Below are 23,277 nucleotides of genomic sequence, written 5' to 3'. Positions count from 1 at the left end.
ATGATCTCATTAACAAATTTATCAATCAATTTAATTCTCGTCAACATTTCTTTTCTAACTCATACTGCCAATCCATCCCTACTTTTATTTAAATCAGATCTACAATTGACATGACATTTGTATTCATCTAATGCCAAAATTTCTTTAGAAGAAGCATGAGGTTCTGACAGTCTTACATGTATAATCACTGGGTAAAGCTGATGACCGTAACTAGATTCATGGTCATCCCAAGATGGCGGATGAAAACGAAGGTCAGTATCTGTATCGTCTGTTAAAGGGTTTCTATATCGTTTTCTTTACAAAGCATATATTGGTACGATGTAAATTTATAAAGATTAACACGGAAATCACAAACCACTACCGATAAATGTGTATGAAACAGGAAATTGGATTTGAAAAAAAATCGCTAAGATGACCGTAAATCATAATCGAGATGACCGTAACAGGATAAGCAATTCATAAAAAGGGTTACTTTAATTGGTTAAAAAATGATCTTAATTTGTAAAGGATGACCGTAATTTATAAAGGGTGACAGTAACTTTTAAAAGATGACCTTCAATTCTAAGAAACATCTGTATTTGTATAACCTTTTTTTGTTTAAAATAATTAATCGTGTTGGAATAAAACGTATTTGTTAGAGATTATTATTTTAAAGGTAGAAGACAATACGACGTGCTTCAAATACATAGTTCACCATATGTAGCATTCAACTTCAAGACGAAATATTTTTTTAATTTATGGGATTCTTTTTAATGTCAGATAATAAATACACCTTCTTAAAAATGCTAATGCGTGTACACCAATTGATATGATATCGTATCAACTACCATTGTAAATGTTCTTTATTAAAGAAAATTTTGGATGAAAACACTGGCCATTCTACCTATCGGTTCGTACATTTCAGAGTTGAAGTAACAAAGCTTAACATGATGTTAGGATAAGGTTATAAGCCAAATATATTTATTTTGGGAACATACTATATCATTCAAAAGATGTTCTTCAAATTTGAAAGTCAGTGACAGATCCACTTATTTTCATAGGTGGGGGCTCACTGACTGAATAAGAGGGGCCACTCCGGTCATGCTTCAGTGATTCCTATATAATCAACCATTTTTTTCCAAGAAAAAGGGGACCAGGCCTCTATTCCAAAATCCGCCTCTGACGGTTATGTCGCAGAAGGGTGTCAAACGGAATTAAACAATGAACTTTATGAACTATTGCCAAATATAAAAATGTTAACCTCGTTATAAATAAATAAATATTTCCTACGAGAAATATGCAATTTACTATCATTGTCAAAATACGGCAAATAGTTAACCGAGCCCATACTGAGACGAACTAAAAAAAAGGCTATGAATACAAATACGGATATTTCTTAGAATTGACGGTCATCCTTTAAAAGTTACTGTCATCTTTTATAAATTACAGTAATGTTATCCTTTATAAATAACAGTTATCCTTTACAAATAATGGTCATCTTTTACAAATTATGGTAATCTTTTTACCAACCACAGTCATACTTGTTATATGATACGGTCATCTTGAAAATATTTTTATAATGATTTAAGGTCATCTTAGCGATTTTTTTTCAAATCGATTTTCCTGTTTCCTGCATATTTCACGGTTACCGTAGTAATTTGTGATTTCCGTGTGAAACTTTAATAAATTTACATCGTACCAATGTATATTTTGTAATTTTTTTTATATAGAAACACTTTAACAAACAATACATAATTTTTCATCTGCCATCTTGGGATGACGATGAAACAGGTACGGTTTTCATCTTTACCCGAGTTATAATATTTTTTAAATTTTTCATCATCGAATTTTGAAATGCTAAGACCACTATTTAACCTTCTAAACAAACCATTTACATTCCAAATGGAAATGTTTATTTTTTCACACTTTAAAACACATGACAAAAGCCCCAAAACAAAAGAAAATGCAAAGACCTGACATACTTAGACAGCATAAACAATTCTGTTTAAATATTGCTAGGTAAAAAATCTAAAGATTGTTATTCACAATCCTTTTGTTTTTCTGAAAACATTGTTGAAATTCCCCCCAAAAAAGATGTTGTATAACATCGTACAAAATTATATATATACCAATGGAAAAAAAGTTTTGCAACATCTTGATTTTTTAACCTCGGAAAATCAGCCTCCTTTCTTGGATAGAATGTATTTGTATACTAATATTGAAACATTGTTAATGATAACATTGGTATTACATCAAATCAAAAAATGAATGACAACAAATATTTGAATTCACCACTATTTTGATAAAAAAAAAATAAAAAGATTTTTGTACAAAAATAATAATTTTACATCGTTTACTGTAATCAAACAATGGAATGTCAGACACTTCAAAATAAATCTTAAGATAATTGTCCACATCATGGTTGATCGTTATAGGCCAAAGAATCACTATTTTGATGTAGCTGTCATTTACACGGATAACCACCTCTACACTTATTATCACACCTGCCATCAACCGACGAATTTGTTGCTGAGTTACCCACAACTATTTCAGATGAAGGGCATTGTTTATTCCATGAAGATTTTAAACAGGGGGTTCCTTTCGGACATTTTACACCCAATTATGTTCTATATGTGCTCGATATGGTTCAAATCCGGTCTACGATCAGGCCAAGGAAGATAAACCGACTTTCATTGCACCAATCGATATTCCTCCAAGATGCTAATTTCCGACGTTGGCGAGCTCTGCACCATTGGCCACTTCAAGTCTGTTTGTAGACAAAAATCTCCGAAATCGTCTTCTCGCACGATAACCAGTAGCAATGAGTTGATTTCGACCAATTCTTGTTTGAAGTCTCCTGTTTGGCAACAACTTGTTTATGATAATACTGTTTGCAAACGGTTTCCTTTTGACCAAACTTTACAAGGCTTGGTTTTCCCTGAGGTCAAAAGGAAACCGTCTGATCTCGGTAGGTCTTTAATATGAATTTCTTCCTGCATTTCATTCACAAAACGACTTATTGTGGCATGGTGATAACTATAGATTTCAATTTTATTGGGGTATAACATTTCAGTTATAAGTTTACACAAAATCCCTGAACGCACCAGCAACTGCTGATGCAACAGTGGATGCAAGATCATTAATGCGTTGATTTTAGTCATGTCTCTTGTGTTCTTCTGTATAAACTGGTTCACTGGAATGACGACCATTCTTCCTTGAATGGAACGATTGTTAACATATGTATTATTCCTCTGATCCTATCCCAGCTGTGCCTGAACTGACCAACTGTTATTATTTGTATTCCCTATCTTATTATACCTATAGTTCTAGTGATTTCCCATTGCCTCACTTCCTACATACTTGTCCTTATTAAGACTTTTAGTTTTTGTGTTGTGCCCCTATTGTGATTTTTCACAGATCTTAGTGATGAACCGGGAAAGAGGATGTGTCTAATATTACTTGCTCCCTGTATACCTTGATCTCGTGACAGGAGGAAGCAGTCTTGCATAAGATGAGGAAGCACCTGTTCGTGACGGAAGAAATTATCGTGTGAACAAAAGTGTATACTATCTACATAGTAGAGAGGATTGTAAAGTTGATTATTGAAGTTTTTGATTTTCTCATTGAGCTCTGATAATTTGGTAGGAACAATTAATGTAATATGAACGTTAAAAAGATAGACGATTTCAGAATTTGCAGCGACTTTGCTATAAAGCGGAAAACTGTTAAAAGTCAAAATGATAAGCCGAACATGATAAATTAAATAAAAAAGGCTAAGCGCTTCAATATTTCTTTTAAGAGTTGAATTTTTCAAGGATGAACTTTCTCTATGTTTGCATTTCTGCAGAAATAATAACAGATACAGGTAAATTCAAATGAATCTTAAAATCATCTGCAAAATAAGATGTACAAACTCGTCAATATGAAGGAAAGTAGTAAATTGATTACTTACAATAGAGATTAACGGAAAGTCTCGTTTCCGACTCTGACAAATAAAATTAATGATAATCATTGGCTCACATCGAACAGTAAGCTATAAATGGTACTTAAATACTAAAATACTTCAAACATGAATACCAACGGTCTAATCTAGCTTTAAAAAAACGAGTTTCGCGTCTCAACAGCACAAAAAAACAATAACCGTTTTAAAAAAAAGTCGAGTTTGACCGAAAAAGCAAACGTGTCAATTGCAACAGTGCATGCAATAGTCAAGTTCAAGTGAATTAAATACGGAATTATATAAAAAATACTCCAAGAGCGCTAACAAGTTTTGTACGTTTAATACCCAACCAGAAGTTGACACGGTAGACTATATTGATTTATATCACATTTATAAATATGATTCAAACTAAAAGAATATAGACAAAATAAGAGTCATTTGTAGTTCACCGATGTTTAAAAACCATTGAAATATTACACATTGAGGTGAGGTTAAAAAAAATATTATCGAACACATGCATCATGGAAAGGAGGGGGTATATGAGAAATGAACATGGGATGGTTTTCTTTAAAAATATTATAAATATGTTGCTTCACTCTGAATTCCACAGCGTGTATAAATATTCAAAATAAATATTCAAATATTTGCTCTATGTGTCATCGCTACCAAGACGATAATCAAATACTTTCATTTAAAAAAAACATCAATTATTTAAGCATTTATAATGATTACGTTTTGACAATTACACATATATAGAGTGTTATCAGAGTCTTGTTAGATGACATGCTAGTAAGTAAGTATACAAAGCGAGTGTTTCATCTAGTCCTTGTTGGACAATTGGAACAGTTGAAACACAAATTAATTATAACATTGCTCATTAAAATGTAAATGTTGCACAATAATATATCAAGTATAGTTGTTTTCTGTTAAGGAGAAGATGTAATTAAGAGATAAATAAATTACTTCTAATTTAAAAAAAAATATATGATATTATTATTAAAGCCGAAGATAAACTGGACAATATCTTATAAACAAAACAAAACAATCATAGCTTTAACTATGAGAGTAAATAAGAACACTTTTTTATTAGCAACAAATAACAGCCTACATAATGTTAACTATTCAGCGGTTATGATGATTAATTTTTCTTCGAGTAGTGTTTTGTTACTTCATTTTGTTTATATTTCATTGTAGCTGACAGAGCTGAATTTTTTCAACTTTTATCTAATGATTTAGTACCATCGTTTGATAGTCGAATTTTAGTAGTCGGAGCTTATGAAGCTGGAAAAACAACGCTTGTGTCGAATTTAATCGGTAAAGACATCCCTATAGAGAGACAGAGTACTGATGGAATAGACGTGTACTTTGGAAAATTGTTGTTTGATATGAAGACACAGAAACTTCTAGAACAAACAAATGGTAAATAGTTATTAAAAAATATTCATAACAGCCAAAAATATGTTTCATTTATCTATGGATTGAACATTTCTATTTTTCGTTATCCCTAGATGCCATGAAATCTTTCGATTCTAATAGGACAAATATGGTAATTAAATCACCATTGAAGCTATACACACATGATACTGCTTTTGTTATTTCCTTTTACACACATATAATAGTATAAAACTATCACATAAACAAAAAAAGACTCAATATTTTACATGAATATGATCTTTTATCTAATTGTATTACACTCTGATGCGCAAAAGAAACAGACATAATGTTTACATTTGACATTGGAAACCGGCACATGAAGTTACATTAGTAAGTTGCCAAGGACGATACTAGTTTCCGTTTTAAAAAATGTTAGACTGACACTGATAACTGAAATAGACTTATTTATTTATTTTGTATAACAATAGAGACAATCTCATTGGATTTGAAGCTTGGTCCATGCAACACATGGGGTTTTCTGTTGCAGATAGGTGTCGTAGACAAAAATAATTTCTTGCAATCAGTGATTTGTAAACTGCCAGATAAGCCAGAGCATATCAATATAGCCCTGATTTTATTACACCCTGGAGTATTTCATTTGTATTACAATCAGGACAATTATAAGATTATATTTGTTTAAGTTATTGAAAAGTACACACTTTGACTACACAAAAGGATGTTAAGATAAATAGTGAAGATAATAAATAGTTGTGCTAAACTGTAATACAAAGATATTGTGTCAATTACAATTTAGCGATTGGTCAATTCGGAATAAAGTATAATGCAGTCTAATAATAACAAGCGGTACTGTTAACCTTATAGCATTTATAATGAACTATACTCTGTGAATCGTTTCGCAAATAGGTATGTTAGGGAGGCGCAACAAACTGATTTAAATAGTAAAGGTTTTTTTTCTTATTGAGGGTCTGGTTGTAATTATTTAAAACCTTATAAATATATATATATACATTCCAACAATTATGACACGTGTTTGTCTATATATGTTTTTGAAGGTATCCACAGTTTCCCTCAAGCAATTTACCGAAAGATTTTATCATATCTTCAATCAGTTGAAAAAGAAGGTGTCATACCAGGGAATACACAGCCCGATATTCCAAATGATGGTGTTTTACAACAACTTTCTAAAAAAATAGATGAGTATGAAAAAGCCGATTCCACGGAATGGTATGGGGACCAGGAAGTTATTCCAATTCCTGTTTTAGATTTTGCTGGGCAAATAATTTATCACGCAACCCATCAAACATTCATCACTTCACATGGCATTTATCTTATCACATTTAATGGCAGCAAAGAGTTGGACGACTCTCTTAGTGACAGAGAAGACGACAAAAAGACAACAATACTTGGTAAGTATAGTAAGGAAATCATTATCAGAAGGATCAAATATGAATTGTCAAATTTAATGTTAGCTGCAGGTAAAACTCATTCATCAACACAGAAATTGGGCATATGTCGATGAGATCTGACCATTGAATACCAGATAAGCTGTATTTTGCTTTATTGAATGATTCGTTGGTGTTAAATGTTCTTTTTACATTATTGACTGTATCGTGGTGGTGATTTTGCATTGAAGAAGTAAGCCAGTTATAAAACAATCGAGCATATTATTCGACTTAACTGTATTACAACTAGCATCAACTTCAAAGTTTCCAAAATATACCAAATCCAAATATTATAACCGATAAAAAAAACAATTTGGCTATTCCTTCGAAACTGAAATATGATAAAGAAGAAATGGCATGTTATATTTTTATCTTACATGTATACGTTCAATTTCAATTTGGTTCTAAATTTAGAAATAGTTTTCCTATAAATTGAGGACGGAATAGAACACACTTGGTTTTTTTTCTGCACATATGGAAAAATGTAAACACTGGGAGTTGCATCACATTGTTTTTACTTCTTCTAAGATGTTTGAGTGATTACTCTTTAGTTTTTGAGTATTTTTTTTGTGGGCTTAATCATTTTTTATTTCCGTCTTTTTTCTTCCAACTTGAAAGTGTTGCACTGTTGTTCAGATAATTCTCTTGGTATCGTTTTACTTTTAGATGAATATAGTCTATATAAATCATGTCTTAAAATTTTTAGTTTTACAAAAAAAGACATCTCACGATCTTTTTTTCAATTCATCCATTAAATCACATGTCTCATTAATTCGTAACCTAAATATTTAAGTAAGTACTGACTATTGTGTGTTTTTCGTTCTAAACTACGGATTTTCAAAACGTTATTATTAGGTCAATTCAGATATCAATAGCAGCAAAATTGTCACATGTTTGTTTGTTTATTTGTTTATAGTTTTTTGTGAGGCGTTTTTACCTTCTGTTGATATCATAAACACGAAATGCCTTTGCCTACTCGTCAACTGAAATAAAAATTATACACAAAAGTAACAAACAACAGCTGCTCCATGAGCGCACGATACGTTTGTCACGTTTTTGAAGAATAGAGCTCAAAAACTTCTCAATGCCAATCAGAAATTTATGAAAAATACAAAGAAGTTATCCTAATAGATGTAAGCCAAGCATTCAAGTTTAATGGAAACTGCTCAAAACAATCCAAAGGTATTTTGCGCGAACTGGAAACTCTCCCCAGTTTTTTAAGGAATAAAATCCCGTAACTCGGAACCGAAAATCTAAAATATATGTAGGATTCGGAGGTGTGATGGGGACGCTGAAGTGAGATGGTCTACGCCGAAGTGCGATGGTCCATACGCTGAGATGCGATGGTCTGTTTGACTCATGATTGCTAGTTAACATCCTGTTTTTTTTTATAGACGTTCAATTATCATTAGAAGTAGATTTTTTAATATTTGTTTTTAATTTACATTCATTTTTGTCTATAACTGTTTTTAATCCAGTTACATTTTTAATAAGAGATTGTACTCTTCGGTTAGCTACATGTGGACATAATTCTGGATTATCATTTTATCTAGGCCTAAAGGTTTCTCTCATGAGTGCATCGTTTATAATAATGTAATGAAGAGAGTTCGTCTGAGACCTGAATGTATTAAGGGAATATCACGCACCATCGTACATTAAACAGAATCGTTTATAGATTTCCCCTATCCACCAAAAATTCCTCCACTTTTCGTGTAGTATTAAAAGTTTATAAGACCTTTATCTGCTAGTAATCTTTTTGTTTTTAGTTTATCATTGTCATTTTGCTGATACAATTTGTGTATTTTGTTACCTATTCTGACATCGGACTCTAACTTCTTTTTTACTGAGTATTACTGTGTGTATTGATGTGTTTTTGTTGTTTAATACAAATTGGCGTAATGTATAGGGGCGGAGTTGATTTCCGGATAGGCGGATTTAGAGGAGGGCGCCTTTTCTGTGGAAAATGGTTGATTATATAGGGAATCAATGAAGCATGACTGGACCGGCCCCTTCTTAGGCAGTCAGTGGGCCCCTACTTATGAAAATTTCTGGATCCACCACTTATCACTTATCATGTTTAAACCCGCTACATTGTTGCGCCTATCTGGCCATTGTTGTTGTTGTTTTTTTTTTCCTGTGTTGACCCTTTGCTGGTCCTTGGTTGGGTTTTTTTACTCTTTGGTAGACACCTTGCCCTTTTCAGTCTCTATTTTACATTGACGGCTTATACATCAACTAAAACAGCTTAGCAAATGAGTAGACCATCGATATCCAACAAGATAGCAACACAACGACACCATCGCACTTCGGCGTGATGAAAAACTCACTTCAGCGCCAAACCATCGCACCTCAACTTCACCATCGCGGTTCAGAGTCCTACATATATAAAATCGAAAGGGACCTCATTTCAATAGATACAAATAATTCACAAAAGTCTCTTGTAAACTTGTGAAATAATTTAAGTGTTATTGTCCAAAAATAGGGGAAAAAAACTGTTTTTAATGTATGAACCCCGAAAACCTGAGGGCATTCTTCGGGCTGTACTATAAATTATAAAGGAGTTTTTGACATTTGATATAGGACTTCCCGTATTAATTGCCGTTCGTTTTATGGTTTTACATTTTGCAGAAAATATCAGACAATGGGTTTCATCAATTCTACTATACAGCCACCCTGATAATAAAGATTATCCAAAACTGATGTTTGTAGCTACACACAAAGACCTTGTCTGTCAGGTAAGGTTATGCTAGTAAAACGTCATATGTGTAGACATAATCTTTGGCTGTAATTCGGCACTCGTATACAAGGGTTGAGCAGAAAAACATTTTGTCACGAAATTTTTAAGAATTGAGTCTTAAACCTATTTTATTGAATTCATAAATAATGAAATGTCATCAGCACCATATACACAAAAAAATGTCATACAATGTAAATCTATAAGAATGCATGAACAAAAAATGACATTTATATAACAAGACGTAATCTTGATTTTTTTCAACAATTATTATTTACAATAAGATGTGGAAACCGTAAAACTATAGAAATTATAAGAAGTTCCTTAACGTTTATCTCTTAAATGTAACTCGCGGATTTAGTCAACATTTAACGTGCAATATTCAAACACCATGTGGTCGCATTTATATGAGTTGTAGTATTCTGCTGCTGATCACACATTTCATTGTATTGTTCAAAGACAAGTTATATAATACACATGTAATAGTCGTCCTATTTTACTTGTAGCAAGACGTTCAAAATAAGCGAGCTCAACTGTTAAATACTTTATCAGCATGCTTTACTGATGAGAGTATTAAGAGCCATATAATGCTACAAGAATTGTTCTTTGTAAATGGTACAAGTAAGAATGACCCTGAAATAGAAGAATTAAGAGATTGCATATCAAAGACTATGATTGAAAATCCACAATGGGGACAAAAGGTACCAAAACAGTTTCTCATCCTTGAGATGATGTTTGCAGCATTAGTTGAAGAGGGAACAAAAATAATCAGTCTCGAAGATGCAGAAAAAATGAATACACAAATGGGTGTGAAACCCCTCTCTATGGCAGAATTAGGACTGTTCCTAGTCGTACAACATATTTGCGGCAAAATGACATATATCGATTATCCCAAGCTCCGAAACTACATAGTTATTGACCCAACTTGTCTAATTGATGTCTTGAAGTCCATTGTAACATCTGTGCCCATAATAGCTAGTTTACGTCAAGGACGACTTACCAACTCTGACTTGGCAAATATTTGGAGTTCTGAAAAGTTCTCCCACTTTCTGCAACATGAGGAATATTTCCGGCAGCTGTTGGTTCACTATGATATACTGTCAGAAGTAAGACGTTACGATAGAGAAAGTGGAAAGAAGATATCTGTGGATTGTTATCTTGTACCTTGCATGATCACGGCTCACAATACGACAACTTTTTTTGCAAAACATCTAACATCTGACAAATGTGTTGGCTTTGTATTTGAATTCAGCGCTACATATGTTCCGGATGCAATACCACGCAGACTCATAGCAAGCATTCTAAGCATTTGGAATGTAAAACAATATGAAAATGTAGATTTGCTCTTTTCTGGATGTGTTGCTGTCGTCTTGGATAGGAAACATGATTTAGTAGTAAAAACTGAACTTAACACTGTGGCAGTGTATATAGTTCACAAAAAAAGAAAAGAGTTAATAATTAAAGATCTTGCCTCGTGTGTACGAGAATGTTTAGAACAAAACCTTGCTAAAATTTCAGAAGTCTACTCCCTTGCCTTCACTAGTGATAACATTACACAGAGATACGTTCCATTTCATATTAGGTTGAAATCTGGATGTCTGTCCCCAAATTGCTTGCTAGATGCGCAGAATGTAAACAGCATTGGGACCAGCTGGGTGTGTGACAACCATGGATATATTACACCCAAATCTGAACTAGAAATTTGGTATACTGACAGGGTAAGTTTTGATTTTGATTTAAAGTTGACAAGTTTTCTCTATTCTTAATGATTAAGTTTTAACTGTTTTGTTCTGCAATCAATGTAATTATATCTCTGATGAAACATTTATTGAATAACTTATTGAAGAATTCAAATAATGCGAAATATTTAACGAGTGGCCGAACAACGTATTAATTCACGGATGCTGGAGCCCATTCGTAAATTGTCAATGATGTTCGGTCTCGAGTTGAATATTTTTCGATATTCTAATTCTTTGATCAGTCAATAGTGTGTTTGATTGCTCTCGTAGTATCTCCTGTTTCATATATCAATGGAGGAACACCTAGACCACAAAAATGCCTGATGCAAATAATTTCCCACTAGCTCTAATTGCAAGAAGTCTATGGAATCAAAATATTGGTACTGTCACAGACATTATAGAAAAGTGGCTAATATACCAAATTTTTTCAGACAGTTCACTTGTTTAAGAAAAGTTATGTTGTATTCAAAATGCAAATTCAGGTTTGCTATTACTGTTATTTTTATCTTTATGTCTCGAATGTTTATTTGAAGAAAAATGTTGTATAATGTGTCCATTTATGATAGTCACATAAAAGTCTAGTATATTGATATCGATGTGTGAACAGTAGTATACTGCTGTTCGAAATTCATCAATCGATTAAGAAAAAAAATCTGGGTTACCAACTAAAACTGAGGGACACACATCAACTATCAGAGGAGAACAAGGCACAACAGAAACACTAAAATGCAATACACACATAAGGTGTAATACAGCCATTGCTTTTCCCCTATTAGTCTTTGTTAAATTTGAACTTTTCAAAAAAAAAATAATGGTCCTTTGAATTAACCAAGACATATGATTATGAGACAGAAAATGTTTTACTGCAATTAAATGTAGGATTAATTACATACAACTGTCAAATTAAAAGGAATATTTTTGTCGATCTATTAATGACTACAATCGATTCTCTCTCTCTCTCTCTCTCTCTCTCTCTCTCTCTCTCTCTCTCTCTCTCTCTCTCTCTCTCTCTCTCTCTCTCTCTCTCTCTCTCTCTCTCTCTTATTTCACAATCTCTCCATATAGAAATATCTATAGATTATTTAATAGAAAAAAAAAGTTTACATGTGCTATGCATATATTACATGTTGTTTGCTCTGTTCCATATATAGGTCAAAAAGATATAAAATGATACAAATATGGTTGTTAGATTACCATTCAGGATAAATAATAAACATAGGGGCACAAAGTTTTTCAAGTTCAAAAACTTTCTTGTATTTTCTTGCTGTATAAAGCTATCAGATATAAAAGTTTGTCAGTCTATTTTTTAATTTAATTGCATTTGGAAGCTTTTCTTCTAGGTTTTTTTATATATGTATTTTTGGGCAAAAATTACAAGACAATTTAAAAAAAATGTTTTCTTCTACAAAACCAAAAATAAAGTTCATTTTGTGATATTCATGGTAGAGTCCTATTTCAAGAAAATGTTCTCATAAAATGTGTTTTGGAGAGTCAACCCACTCAGAATATTTCATTTTTTGTAATATTTCACTTAAATAGCAAGATATTTTAACACATGAGATTACTCACCAGGTCAAAGGTGCATGTACAGCTTCCCATATTAGGTGTAATGCCACAATTTATCTTCCCCTATTAGTCATTGTTGAATTTGCATTTTCCAAAAAATGTGCGGAATTTATCTTTGTTTCAAATAAAGATATACTTGGCATGGGTAATTTTTTATCCTGTCCAATACTATAGAAAAAAATTCAAATAATATGTCGTTGCATATAAAAAAAAATAACCATCTCTGGAAGTTAACCAATCAAATGTCTCCTTTTATTTAATCGGGGTACAAAGGTTTAGTAAAAAAATGGGGCTTTGAAGACCCAGGACATACGTTTATTACAAAGAACTGTTTTACTGCAATAAAATGTAGGTTTATTTACCAACAACTGTAAAATTCAAGGCAATATTTTTTTCGACCTATTTTCGTAAACAACCAGATTTGACGTACCATGATTTGGTGGTATAATACCAGAAATGACCTATAAGATAACACTAGCAGTTTGCCGGTATGACCTGATTTGTGGTTAGCCAAACCTCCCGCTTAGTCACAATGTTAAATGTAACACAAAACATACAAACATAATAGTTACAAATGACAAGTTTTGAATTATTTGTCATTTGCAATTTGCATTAATTAAACAAAGTGGTATCATTGTATACTTTCAGACTATCTTACAGTGTACAGATTCATGTCAAGGTAATGTTCAATTCAAATGAAACAAATGTATTGTCTTGAAACGAGTTTCTATTATGCTTTACCCGGCTGACATTTGTTGAAGGGTGTCAATTTTTTAATGTTTTGTCGCGCTTACCAGAAAGAACAAATGGATAGAACGTAAGCTGAGGCAAGAAATTACTTTAAAATCTAAAAAAATATGTGACAGGGGAAAATTTCATGAAATATAATATATTTACAGTTTAAGTCTAGTGATATGATGTACGCATTATAAGGAAGGCATTGGGCCATAATTTAGTTTGCATAGGGATATATATGCAAAAATGTCCAATATAAAAACATGACTCCGAGGTAAATTCGTAAAGGTGTTAGTCATACAAACGTAGAAAATATCAACCCATCGAAAAGTTCATTTAAATGATACAAGGATATTTTAGTTGTTTATTTGTGATATGACAGCAAATTTAAAAATGACAAAAATATACAATTTTTGTGTGATAGAGGTAACGAGTGAGTTATTTCAAAGAATCATTATATGTCAACGAATTAAACACAATTTTAAAGGAATTTATTGGTGTGCAACCTGAACCAAGTCGCGTATGAACATATAATTAAAGTCCTGTGGTCATCATTTGTTTTGAAAACAACGGTTTGAAACGTTTTTCATTTAATGCTATACAATTTCATATGTGATTTTAACTTTCAATTTTGTGTATTTTAACGACACTAACGAGTCTTGTTAGGACGACACTCGTATACAAAATCAGATAGTACCTGGTTTTAATTGAGGAAAATATTTCAAAAACTATTGTAGTACAATACTTTTTAGAATAAAGAAAGTAGTAAATACAGATAAATTGTATGTTCGAAAGAATCACCGGCAGTAGTACTGTATCAGCTATCCGTGATGATATCGATATCAGTGACTAATTGCAATTGCAAACTCAAGCATTTAATATGTATGCCACAACAAAAAAAGACACATCTACTTAGTGAAGTAAATGATAAGGTATATATGATATGGTTGTTTCAATATTACATTCTGTTTCAAAACTCAGTCAATATGATTCCTTAAGCAGACATCTTGGGATTCTTGGTGTATCGGGTTAATGCTGATGGGATATCGAAAAAGCCATATGGTATTCTCTTAAAATTTAGACATTCAATAAACAAATCATATTTTGTATTTCTAATGTTCATTTAGGTATACTATATGCCGTTCTGTCGATGTTACTCAACGACTCGCAGCTTCTTCGCATTTGTAATAGCTTAACAAAAGAAGAAGTACGCAGCTTGGCATTCAACCTTGGGGTCTCGATTACTAAACTTGATGCCATTGATGTTGATTCGATTCCTATGCACAAATTTTATAGCCTTCGTATCTGCAGAGAGCAGAACAAATCATGTAAAGATTTCGTCAAGGCCATGGAAGCTGCTGAAATCAACAGACATGCCATGTGTCAGGTACGTATTTGGATTTATCGGTGAAACTTGAGTTGTTCCAGGTTTCACAATAACGGATGTTTTATCAATAAAATCGACAATAAGTGTGATTGGTTATATGCCAAAAAAAATCGTTATTCTCCAACAACTATACTATCACTTACTATCTAAAACATAAAGTAACAATTATATATTCGTATGTGGGAGAAATAGTTTTCTTGGTTAATCTTCATCACGAAATTATGTAAAAACCAAGAATGCAAAAAGTACTGAACCAAGTGGGATGCTTTATTACCAAATGAGACCCTTTTAAATCCAACTTTGTTTAACTTTCCTTAAACGAGTTGTTAATTTATTAAATGGATAACATGGCCCATATCAACATGATCAAGCAACAAAAAAATCGTGTTATGATATATTGACGTTGACTGTATAAAACAACACATTAAAACAGTGTGTGTATGCATTTTCATGGACAGCTTGTGTTTTATATCTTTATATATATATAATTTAATTTTTTAATATAACGTGAGCGGAAAAAAGTAGTTACAAGATACAATTTTAAGTAAAAAATAGCAAAAAAAAGAAAATAACGAAAAGAAAAACAGCAATAACAAATACTTTTATGGACAAACTTACGAACCGATTAGAAACTGATATCAATTTTTTTTACCTCATTTATTACAAATCCATTTGTGAAGACGACTCAAATCTGCGTATTTATTGTAGATTCTGAGACAGGAAGAAGTGGAGACCGGTATGATATATTTTAAATCATATTCAGTATAGAAAAATATTGCTCTCTCCATTAAGTGATATTTTAAACTTTCCCTGAGATACTGAAACAACCATGTGTTTAAAGTTTCTCACATATGATTTATAGAACCCATTTTTCTTTTCTTTGTTTTTGTTTTTGTTTTTCTTTTGTCATGTTTGTTACAGTGATATTTTCCTACGTTATCAAAACTAGTAAGCTGATATATCATTTTTTAACCGACCCAAAGAACCAATTATTTTAATTATAATTACACCTTATGTAAGAATCCGGGGTTTTGATTGGTTAATAGCCAGTGTATTTTTCACCAATTTATTATTATCAAATGAATATCGTTCATTTTTAACGCCGCCGGGGTATTTGCTAAAAGGATATGCCTTTTTTACCCTCTCTGCCGTGGTATTTGCCAAAAAATACTCTATCCGACTGGACGCTTGTAACGTCACGATCATCAATGCGTTTTAGTACATTAACATTCGGTGTAATTAAACAGATATATCATGTTATTGAGGGGTATTTGCGAAAAATACCAGTCGAGAGAATGTTAAATTTCACGAGCCGTAAGGCATTTGGAAGCTTTTCTTCTAGGTTTTTTTATATATGTATTTTTGGGCAAAAATTACAAGACAATTTAAAAAAAATGTTTTCTTCTACAAAACCAAAAATAAAGTTCATTTTGTGATATTCATGGTAGAGTCCTATTTCAAGAAAATGTTCTCATAAAATGTGTTTTGGAGAGTCAACCCACTCAGAATATTTCATTTTTTGTAATATTTCACTTAAATAGCAAGATATTTTAACACATGAGATTACTCACCAGGTCAAAGGTGCATGTACAGCTTCCCATATTAGGTGTAATGCCACAATTTATCTTCCCCTATTAGTCATTGTTGAATTTGCATTTTCCAAAAAATGTGCGGAATTTATCTTTGTTTCAAATAAAGATATACTTGGCATGGGTAATTTTTTATCCTGTCCAATACTATAGAAAAAAATTCAAATAACATGTCGTTGCATATAAAAAAAAATAACCATCTCTGGAAGTTAACCAATCAAATGTCTCCTTTTATTTAATCGGGGTACAAAGGTTTAGTAAAAAAATGGGGCTTTGAAGACCCAGGACATACGTTTATTACAAAGAACTGTTTTACTGCAATAAAATGTAGGTTTATTTACCAACAACTGTAAAATTCAAGGCAATATTTTTTTCGACCTATTTTCGTAAACAACCAGATTTGACGTACCATGATTTGGTGGTATAATACCAGAAATGACCTATAAGATAACACTAGCAGTTTGCCGGTATGACCTGATTTGTGGTTAGCCAAACCTCCCGCTTAGTCACAATGTTAAATGTAACACAAAACATACAAACATAATAGTTACAAATGACAAGTTTTGAATTATTTGTCATTTGCAATTTGCATTAATTAAACAAAGTGGTATCATTGTATACTTTCAGACTATCTTACAGTGTACAGATTCATGTCAAGGTAATGTTCAATTCAAATGAAACAAATGTATTGTCTTGAAACGAGTTTCTATTATGCTTTACCCGGCTGACATTTGTTGAAGGGTGTCAATTTTTTAATGTTTTGTCGCGCTTACCAGAAAGAACAAATGGATAGAACGTAAGCTGAGGCAAGAAATTACTTTAAAATCTAAAAAAATATGTGACAGGGGAAAATTTCATGAAATATAATATATTTACAGTTTAAGTCTAGTGATATGATGTACGCATTATAAGGAAGGCATTGGGCCATAATTTAGTTTGCATAGGGATATATATGCAAAAATGTCCAATATAAAAACATGACTCCGAGGTAAATTCGTAAAGGTGTTAGTCATACAAACGTAGAAAATATCAACCCATCGAAAAGTTCATTTAAATGATACAAGGATATTTTAGTTGTTTATTTGTGATATGACAGCAAATTTAAAAATGACAAAAATATACAATTTTTGTGTGATAGAGGTAACGAGTGAGTTATTTCAAAGAATCATTATATGTCAACGAATTAAACACAATTTTAAAGGAATTTATTGGTGTGCAACCTGAACCAAGTCGCGTATGAACATATAATTAAAGTCCTGTGGTCATCATTTGTTTTGAAAACAACGGTTTGAAACGTTTTTCATTTAATGCTATACAATTTCATATGTGATTTTAACTTTCAATTTTGTGTATTTTAACGACACTAACGAGTCTTGTTAGGACGACACTCGTATACAAAATCAGATAGTACCTGGTTTTAATTGAGGAAAATATTTCAAAAACTATTGTAGTACAATACTTTTTAGAATAAAGAAAGTAGTAAATACAGATAAATTGTATGTTCGAAAGAATCACCGGCAGTAGTACTGTATCAGCTATCCGTGATGATATCGATATCAGTGACTAATTGCAATTGCAAACTCAAGCATTTAATATGTATGCCACAACAAAAAAAGACACATCTACTTAGTGAAGTAAATGATAAGGTATATATGATATGGTTGTTTCAATATTACATTCTGTTTCAAAACTCAGTCAATATGATTCCTTAAGCAGACATCTTGGGATTCTTGGTGTATCGGGTTAATGCTGATGGGATATCGAAAAAGCCATATGGTATTCTCTTAAAATTTAGACATTCAATAAACAAATCATATTTTGTATTTCTAATGTTCATTTAGGTATACTATATGCCGTTCTGTCGATGTTACTCAACGACTCGCAGCTTCTTCGCATTTGTAATAGCTTAACAAAAGAAGAAGTACGCAGCTTGGCATTCAACCTTGGGGTCTCGATTACTAAACTTGATGCCATTGATGTTGATTCGATTCCTATGCACAAATTTTATAGCCTTCGTATCTGCAGAGAGCAGAACAAATCATGTAAAGATTTCGTCAAGGCCATGGAAGCTGCTGAAATCAACAGACATGCCATGTGTCAGGTACGTATTTGGATTTATCGGTGAAACTTGAGTTGTTCCAGGTTTCACAATAACGGATGTTTTATCAATAAAATCGACAATAAGTGTGATTGGTTATATGCCAAAAAAAATCGTTATTCTCCAACAACTATACTATCACTTACTATCTAAAACATAAAGTAACAATTATATATTCGTATGTGGGAGAAATAGTTTTCTTGGTTAATCTTCATCACGAAATTATGTAAAAACCAAGAATGCAAAAAGTACTGAACCAAGTGGGATGCTTTATTACCAAATGAGACCCTTTTAAATCCAACTTTGTTTAACTTTCCTTAAACGAGTTGTTAATTTATTAAATGGATAACATGGCCCATATCAACATGATCAAGCAACAAAAAAATCGTGTTATGATATATTGACGTTGACTGTATAAAACAACACATTAAAACAGTGTGTGTATGCATTTTCATGGACAGCTTGTGTTTTATATCTTTATATATATATAATTTAATTTTTTAATATAACGTGAGCGGAAAAAAGTAGTTACAAGATACAATTTTAAGTAAAAAATAGCAAAAAAAAGAAAATAACGAAAAGAAAAACAGCAATAACAAATACTTTTATGGACAAACTTACGAACCGATTAGAAACTGATATCAATTTTTTTTACCTCATTTATTACAAATCCATTTGTGAAGACGACTCAAATCTGCGTATTTATTGTAGATTCTGAGACAGGAAGAAGTGGAGACCGGTATGATATATTTTAAATCATATTCAGTATAGAAAAATATTGCTCTCTCCATTAAGTGATATTTTAAACTTTCCCTGAGATACTGAAACAACCATGTGTTTAAAGTTTCTCACATATGATTTATAGAACCCATTTTTCTTTTCTTTGTTTTTGTTTTTGTTTTTCTTTTGTCATGTTTGTTACAGTGATATTTTCCTACGTTATCAAAACTAGTAAGCTGATATATCATTTTTTAACCGACCCAAAGAACCAATTATTTTAATTATAATTACACCTTATGTAAGAATCCGGGGTTTTGATTGGTTAATAGCCAGTGTATTTTTCACCAATTTATTATTATCAAATGAATATCGTTCATTTTTAACGCCGCCGGGGTATTTGCTAAAAGGATATGCCTTTTTTACCCTCTCTGCCGTGGTATTTGCCAAAAAATACTCTATCCGACTGGACGCTTGTAACGTCACGATCATCAATGCGTTTTAGTACATTAACATTCGGTGTAATTAAACAGATATATCATGTTATTGAGGGGTATTTGCGAAAAATACCAGTCTTGAGAATGAATTTCCCTCGCCTTACGGCTCGTGAAATTTAACATTCTCTCGACTGGTATTTTTCACAAATACCCCTCCCTAACATGATATATCTGTTCATAATGATATCATACAACTTTTATATCAAGACACTGTTCAGTCTAAGTGTGAAATCTATCCACCTAAGAGTAATACACTAGAAAACATGTTTCCGGAAAGAAAATATTGTAGTGTCCTAATTAAAATATTAACAAACCAGAAAAATATAATAACACAAATACTTAATTCCGAGAATAATTCTAAACGAAAGTCCCGAATCAAATCGAAATATCAACAGCTCAAACACAAGAAACATATTATAACAGAGCATTTCTTTACATAGTTTTATAAGATTTGCCCCTACTAGCTTATACTATTTAATAGTCTACAAATATTTGTTTTAGATTTGCCTGATAAGATTTTGAATCTGTCGCCAAGTGATGAGATGCTTGACAAATTGTGTCTTCGAATTGGTAAGGAGTGGATGGTTCTTGGCTTAGAACTCGGTATTGAAATCGAACGCCTGGAACAAATAGAATACGACAATCCGAAAGTACTCCGGGAAGTCAGTAGACAAATGTTATATTGCTGGAGAAACAGAGAAGATAACTCAACAATCAGAGAGCTACTCCATGCTTTGGAAAGATCTGGTAGAAATCCACATTTGATTACAGAAATTTTAGAAAATTGTGAAAGCTTTCCCAAATTAATTCCTATTGATTGAGATTTCTAGATTCTATGACAATTTCTTGAAAGAAATAAAATACATATGAGTATATGTATATATTTGTAAATAGATTATGATGTCAAATTATATCATGTGGATTTTATAATATCAATATGTGTATCCTGATAATTATTGTGTTAAGATATAGGCAGTCCTATTTTCACTGCAACAATCATATTTGTTAAAATGAAGTTCAACACAACTACTTGGTTTGCAAGGGATATTGATAACTTTCTTTTTAATGATGCAGATTTAGATACAATTAAAGTTGAATGTCCAATTAGATGTAAAAATATACGTTTATTGAGAAAACATACGAGTTCATATCGATGTTTTATTCAAATTCATCAATTAGATAAGACTAACACATATTCAGTTTTAATTGTTTATATAATAAATGAATACAATAATGTGATACAACAGGGAAGAATTATTCTGTAGTATTTATTACTTAGACTGAACTGAACAGGGACCTATTAAAACAGTTAATTACATAGTAAATTTATGATAGCTCTATGGTCTTGGAGGGACTTGTTCACATGTGTGTTCCATATGTGTGCTTCATTGAATTAAAATGTTAATTAAATGCGTGGTAAACTTAAAAAAAACAATCGCATGCCTCCCTTAATTTCATTTTTTTTTAAAGCAGATTTGTGTATTTTTTTTAGTGGGTCAGACTTTTATTCTCATATTTGAAGTGTTGTTATTTATTCAATTGATATGATTTTAGTTGATTTCATTTTGCATACATTACATTAATAATGTAATATTGATGATGAAATTCTATGTCAAATGTTTCGCAAAATGTATTTTTGCATTTTATGATTTTGAATAAATGATTTTCTCTTTTCAATCTTGTTATATCAAATAGCAAATCAAGCTATGAATTAGGCCTAATGAAACAAAGTCCGTATAACAGTTTTATTATTCAGTTTTATTTGGACAGGTACCAGAGTTGTCAAATGTATTCTGATAAAAACATGAAAAATACAAAAACAGTACTTGCTATTTGGAAAAAAAATATGCTGTCAATTTGAAATATGCTAGACCCTATGTTAGCTTTATTTCTATGCAATACTTGCAAACACAACACCATTGTTCAGTATTTATTTAGTGAACTAGCATTTTTGATGGAAGTTGTCATAGAGACGAATAAAGAAATTCATACGAGCATTGATTTCATAATTTTTAAAATAGCCTGATAGAATTAAGAATCATGGAAATGTGGAATGTGTCAAAAAGATAGACGTTTTATTGTTGTTAAATTTCTGTCACAATCTCCAACATATTGTTGTGGTATGGAAATCGTATGGGATTTCACCCTAGGATGTGAGATTTGTCGAATAGGATTTTATTACCAAACCTATCATATGATTTTGGGAATTCTCGTACAAAGCTTAATAATGGAATACAGAAATAACTGTGTTATAAAATGCATGATTTCAAAGTTTATCCCGCTTCCAAATGTTCCATTGCACGTGAAATCACGTCAACACAGAATTGGTTCGCAAAGAAATATGCATTTAAATGAGAAAATATGTGTTGAATTATCGATCACTGCTACGGTCACAGTGTTTGGTGTTTCTATTCAGGTTACTCTGGTTTTGAAACTTCATGTCAATTTGTTTCTGATTCGCTATGTTCAGACCTTGATTGGTAGTTAATTCCCTGTAAAAAGTAAAATCACAAAAACACTGAACTCAGAGGAAAATCGAATCGAAAAGTCCCTAATCACATGGCAAACTCAAACGACAACACACATCAAAAACGAATGGACAAGAACTGTCATATTCCGGACTTGGTACAGGCATTTTCAAATGTACAACAGTCTCGTCAAATTCTGTGATATTTACAATGATGCGTGAACTAAACAGACATGATAAAAAAAGTAAAATATGGGTACAGCAGTCATTATCGTGTTACAATTTTAAAAGAAACAATTTAACAGAACACAAAAGCATCTATCAAATTAAAAACACACTCATTGCTTCGTGTGACTGACGTCAGAATATTTATACGTCACACATTTTTGTCATTCAATGTTTATACCAACAATTTTAAAATTTCACATGGGCAATGTTAGCATACAGGGTTAAAAATCAAAAGTATGTCAGAATTAATTTTAAAAAGTTATATAGAATTTATAAGAATCCACAAATGGTCAACTCTCTGTAATATAGACGTATTTACACTTGTATGCAAATTTTTTCGCTATTACATATAATCACACAGATTCCCGTGAACTTTGACATCATAATTCAAAACATTTGACGTCATAACTAAAAAGTGATTGTTGCTTGACGTCAATGGGTTATTTGGAGGTGATATAAGGTCATTCGGAGGCAAAATACATCTAAATACCAAAAGTGTAAATAGTGAAGAACAATTGTGACTTCGTGATGTTTTTCACTACTTGTACTTGTATTGTAATATTGTCACGAGTTTGATTATGATTTATCCTTTCATTTAGAGAAATATCATTGCTAGCTCATGAGTATGAACCGTTTCCTTCTCTTCTCTTTTTAAAAGATCGGAAACATTGACGTGTGAAATTAAACAGACGCGGATACTTCTAAGAACTAAGTTCGAAGTTCTAAGTTTGAGTTCTATAGTTCATACATGTACATGTATTTGA

The 23,277-nt window shown here is 31.8% G+C and overlaps 1 protein-coding gene across 1 annotated transcript; it reads left to right on the top strand.

Annotated features, from left to right (window-relative positions):
• Window positions 1-232: 232 nt before the first annotated feature.
• On the top strand, window positions 233-21,490 carry LOC139494584 (uncharacterized). The gene is made up of 11 exons (XM_071282743.1): window positions 233-251; window positions 5,114-5,338; window positions 6,424-6,720; window positions 9,385-9,491; window positions 9,997-11,208; window positions 13,444-13,474; window positions 14,658-14,917; window positions 15,626-15,653; window positions 18,348-18,607; window positions 19,316-19,343; window positions 20,320-21,490. The coding sequence occupies exons 1-11, from the start codon at window positions 233-235 to the stop codon at window positions 20,637-20,639; spliced, it is 2,787 nt and encodes a 928-aa protein (XP_071138844.1). The 3' UTR covers window positions 20,640-21,490.
• Window positions 21,491-23,277: the final 1,787 nt, after the last annotated feature.

The sequence above is a fragment of the Mytilus edulis genome, chromosome 11 (genome assembly GCF_963676685.1).
Source record: "Mytilus edulis chromosome 11, xbMytEdul2.2, whole genome shotgun sequence".
NCBI classification, from domain to species: domain Eukaryota; kingdom Metazoa; phylum Mollusca; class Bivalvia; order Mytilida; family Mytilidae; genus Mytilus; species Mytilus edulis.
This window is presented reverse-complemented; position numbering and strand designations above follow the sequence as displayed.